This window comes from Nannobrachium achirus, assembly GCF_963921795.1.
Source record: "Nannobrachium achirus genome assembly, chromosome: 20".
NCBI lineage: Eukaryota > Metazoa > Chordata > Actinopteri > Myctophiformes > Myctophidae > Nannobrachium > Nannobrachium achirus.
Genome location: NC_137827.1, coordinates 23,773,536 through 23,778,178, shown reverse-complemented (window position 1 = coordinate 23,778,178; position 4,643 = coordinate 23,773,536). Strand labels below are relative to the sequence as shown.

At 43.4% G+C, this 4,643-nt stretch overlaps 1 protein-coding gene across 3 annotated transcripts in view; it reads left to right on the top strand.

The window, feature by feature from the left end:
- Positions 1–1,083: 1,083 nt before the first annotated feature.
- The window catches only part of eml1 (EMAP like 1), a gene marked incomplete at both ends in the record, with an annotated part of 72,161 nt that continues 68,601 nt past the window's right edge, over positions 1,084–4,643 (top strand). For all 3 annotated transcript variants that reach the window (XM_080750448.1, XM_080750447.1, XM_080750446.1), the window contains one exon: positions 1,084–1,150. In XM_080750448.1, the coding sequence (XP_080606574.1) occupies positions 1,084–1,150 (67 nt within the window). The remainder of the gene's footprint in view (positions 1,151–4,643) is intronic.

The following is a 4,643-nucleotide window of genomic DNA, read 5'->3' as shown; positions in this document are numbered from 1 at the left end:
TTCCACTATCAATGTTCTTTTTTTAAGTATAAAGTTGTCAAATATGTCAGTAATTTCTTTGTATATTTAGGTTGTGTGTCATATCTGCCACGTGCAACTTCAAAGCCCACAAGCCAAACAGAAATGTAATTGTCAGCGACAAAAAACACAATTAAATCGTTAATCGCAATTATTGAAATAATGAATAATCGTGACAGCCCTACTCTCATCTCCTCTCTCCTCTCCTCTCCAGCCAAGCAGGCAGTTAAAAGTGGGAGGATCTGTTTGGAGTCAGGCCCCACCCCCCTGTGCGCTCACTCGCCCTCAGTCTGTGACAGGGAGAGCCAGGGAAATGCTGGGCTGTCCCAGGCTTTTATCTAAACACTCACACACACACAGGCACTCCAACACGCACACAGTACATGCATGCACATACACGTACACACACACATGCACACACACTGGCTTGTCTGTGCCAGAGCCTGCCTGCGCTCTTAAAGCTGTTTTTCTGCTGGGGATCAGTCAGTGCGCTCAGCTCTAACGACACCCAGCTGCTGTGGACAGAGGAACGATAGAACAACAGAAAGGAGGGAGTGGAAAGGGAGGAGAGGAGAATTAAAGACGAGCATCGGACGAGAAAACAAAACCACCGGCAGGGTTTTAACTTCTCCCCCTGTCTCTCTCTCTCTCCAGTGGTGTGGTTCACTGCCCCTCTGTCTCTTTCTCTCTTTGGCGTACATTCCTTGGCATGCGTTTGTTTTATTCTGTCGGTGAAGTTCAGCACTCAGGAGCCTTTTAAGAGGGCAGAGGAAGAAAAGGACAAGGAGGAGAAGAAGGGAAAAGGAGAGAAGAGAAGAGGACCGAGAGGTTGGAGTTCACATGACATAATCAGAGTGAATGGGTTACCATGGTGACTCACACTGGGAGCCTGACCCGCGGAGACTGAATGGAAGGAGAAGGAGAGCCTTGGCCGGCAAGTGAACGATAAACTGACAGAGAGGAGTCTACCGAGGAGGAGGAGGAGGAGCGGAGGAGAGAGAGAACGAGAGAGGAAGAGAGGGAGAAAAGAACCAAGGAGCGGAGCAACGGAGCGGAGGTTCGAGAATGGAGGACGGCTTTTCCAGCTACAGCAGCCTGTATGACACCTCCTCACTGCTCCAGTTCTGCAACGGTAACACTCTTTAACTAATCCTCCTCTTCCTCCTCTTCATGCCTCTGCTCTGTGTTCTTTCTCTGGACCTGACATGTCAGCAGAGCTGACTGGCTGAACTTGACACTTTGTGTGTGTGTGTGTGTGTGTGTGTGTGTGTGTGTGTGTGTGTGTGTGTGTGTGTGTGTGTGTGTGTGTGTGTGTGTGTGTGTGTGTGTGTGTGTGCGCGTGTGCGCACGTGCACGTGTGTCACAGACATGGGATATTTCAGCTGCAGGGGGTCTTTGCTCATGTAGAAGTTCACTCAGTGCGCTGATGTCCCAGTGTTCGCCACCTCCGATGTTTGTAACAATCTCCTCCTTTGTTCAGAACGTGGCTGCTACAGTGGACCTTAAGCACGGATTAGCAATATCGACGTAGAAGGGATTTAATCAATGCTTAACTCCTTGTCAGGCCCAAAGACAGTAAACAAAATCCCAGACTTGAACGTTGACCCAGGGTGATTTAGCAAGGAAGGGTGTGTTAATGTTTTACAATTGTTTAATCCTGGCGGATATTAACGGATAATATGACTGGAATCTTCAAGGGGAAGTGTTCCTTTTGCTAGTATCTAGGCCAGGATAATGTCAACAATACAATGGAGCAGCAGGCAGCAGCCACCACATGACTTTATAAACATGGAGCAGGAAGACAGAGGACTAGTCCTTTGGTCATAAATACTGTTCTGATTATTTGGTTTTGCTTGGTGTGTTGGTATGTTTGAACACATCTCTCTCTGGCTGGTGGCTATGATTAGCTGGCTATCTGGTAGAGAGAGAGAGGGAGAGCAACTGTTATATATTACTATACTATACATTACTAATTACATAATGTAATGTAATGCATTGTCTGGAATGGGGAGGTACAGGGACGTGCAGAGAATGTTAGAGAGGTAGGGGCTCAAATTTCTAAAAGGGCCTTTTGGTGAAAATAGCAGACCTCACCTCACAACGCGTTGCGCTGCGACGCGTTGTGAGCTTGGAGGTCGGCAATTTCAGTACTTGATACTACACTAAACTAAGCCTAATCAAGTCATTATTTCAGATGTGGAGTAACAGCATGGATTTCTACACAGAGGGAAATTCTTTCAACATAAGATGCTGTATTCAAGTTCAGGAGAGTTTGGACAATGCAATTCTCTTGAATGATGCCTTCAGGTATGACATGGAAAGAGGGCATTTGCCTTTCTTTCACCATAGTGAAAACTGCTTTCATGGTCTGGAGAGGGCACTTTTTTCAGACAAGTAAAAGGGCAGGGGCTCAAGTCCCCTTTGATGTCTATGTGTGCACGTGGGGAGGTGTATCTTGAGGCTGTTAATGTTATTGATGGTGTTGAGTCACTTGGAGGATAGGAAGCAGCATGACACATCGTTCTGTCAATCTCCATCAATCAAGGATGATTCATTCATTTTACGATGCTATACACAGACTATATCACCCATTAGGATAAATAACTTACCTCAATCAATCAATCACCTTTACTTACCATCAATCTATATTTAGAAACTTAAGCGTGGTATATTACCATTGTGCATTGCAGCGTGATCGTTTACCAGCAAATAGAATTTATGAATGTCTAGACATGTAAACCAGCTAACATTTCATAAACTAAATTATGTTCTTTCAAATTGCATCATCTTGGTTTAGCATCACTGTAGCCTAGCTGGATGATCATAAAAAGTATTAGATACCTATTTCCTCCCCTCACAGGATGAAATAAATTCAGTATTTTCAGCCCAACCCAGTTTATTCGCTGCCCACAAGGAACGCGTGCGCAATTAGAGGTTAAGAGTCTTGCTCAGGGACACACATCGACATTGCTACCCTGGCCTGGAATTGAACCTGGGACAACCAGGGGCTCTGGTTCCCCAGGTGGGCTCCCTAACCATTCAGCTATGCCACCCCAAAATACCATGATACCATCACTGTGTGTAGTAGTCACACACGCACGCACGCACGCACGCACGCACGCACACACACACACACACACACACACACACACACACACACACACACACACACACACACACACACACACACACCGATAGACTTGTGCTGTAATGGTTCTACTTTAGTCCAGGTTGTAACAGTCCCTCGTCCTCTAACCAGCTAAATGAAGATCAGAGATTTAATGTATTATTAATCTAGGGCTGGGCAATATTGACAAAATCAAATATGTTGATATTGTGACAATATTGTGTGGATGACTACCGGTATATGGTGCTTTCACAAATTTTGTCATTATAAAATTAGTGAGTAATCATCAGTAATCAGCCATAACAATCTGATAACTTCACAAAATGTCCTCACTTTACTTTATTGCAGCCTCCACAATATCACAATATTACAATTTAGAAAAATCCCAGATGATTTTTAGGCTCATACCATGATAATATCGATATAATATTGATACAATATATTGCCCAGCACTGTAAGTCCGAGTGAAGAGAAACACAATTATTTTCCTCAGTTCTGTCTGTGACTTTCAGCTGTTAGTAATTCTTCTTGGTGTGATTTCCCAGTTTGATCTGAGTTTTCTTTTGTGTCCAGTAACTAACTGTACACCAGTGGTAAGCGAGCTGAAGGTATCGGTGTAGAACGCCACAGTAATTGCCACTGGGGGGTAATGAGAAAATCAATGACTTTGACTGTACCCTGTAGGTACCGGCAGTGCACAAGTGGAGAAATATTATCGTTTGGTGTAGTGATGCTGAAGCATATTGGATTAGAATCCCATATCTGCTTCTATATAGAGTCTATAATATATGGAAGGAGATACCGGTATGTGCATTATAATCCAATCATATCATCTATATTATAGGCAATGGTTATGGAATAGAAACTATGACAGCTTTGTGCTAGCTGTTGCTATATTCAGGTGCACTAACCCAGTGGAAAATAGCAGATCTACATGCTCACAACGCCTCACGTTGCGAGGCGTTGTGAGCATGTAGATCTTCTATTTTCACAATTTTGCCTCTAATATTTGACAATTTGGCCAATGTTTAATTTGTCATTTTAGAGGTATTACAAAGTCCTTAAATTGTCACTTTAGAAATGTACATTTACCCTCTATACACTTAAACTTTATGTTGGTTTGTTTACTGTTGAGTGAGAAAACAATGTTGCACATTAAGTTAATCATCTGGGGACCGCCCAAAATAATTTGGAGACCCCCCTGGGGGTCCCGACCCACAGGTTGAGAACCACTGCACTAACCCTTTTAGACCTATACATGGTTATTGGTTATACCTTTCAAGCTGGGAACACCTCTGTGTGTAGTTGTTGCCATATACAGTATATAGCAACATTATTTATTTTTAATTTGAAGTTTTTCAGAAAACCTTGGTAAGGATTTAGAAGGCCTTTTTTAGAATGGGCCTCAGGTCTAAATGGGTTTGGGAATTCTGCTTTTACAGAAATAGAATAGACAGGAAAGGAAGAGGAAGGCAGGATGACATTGTGACAACAGACA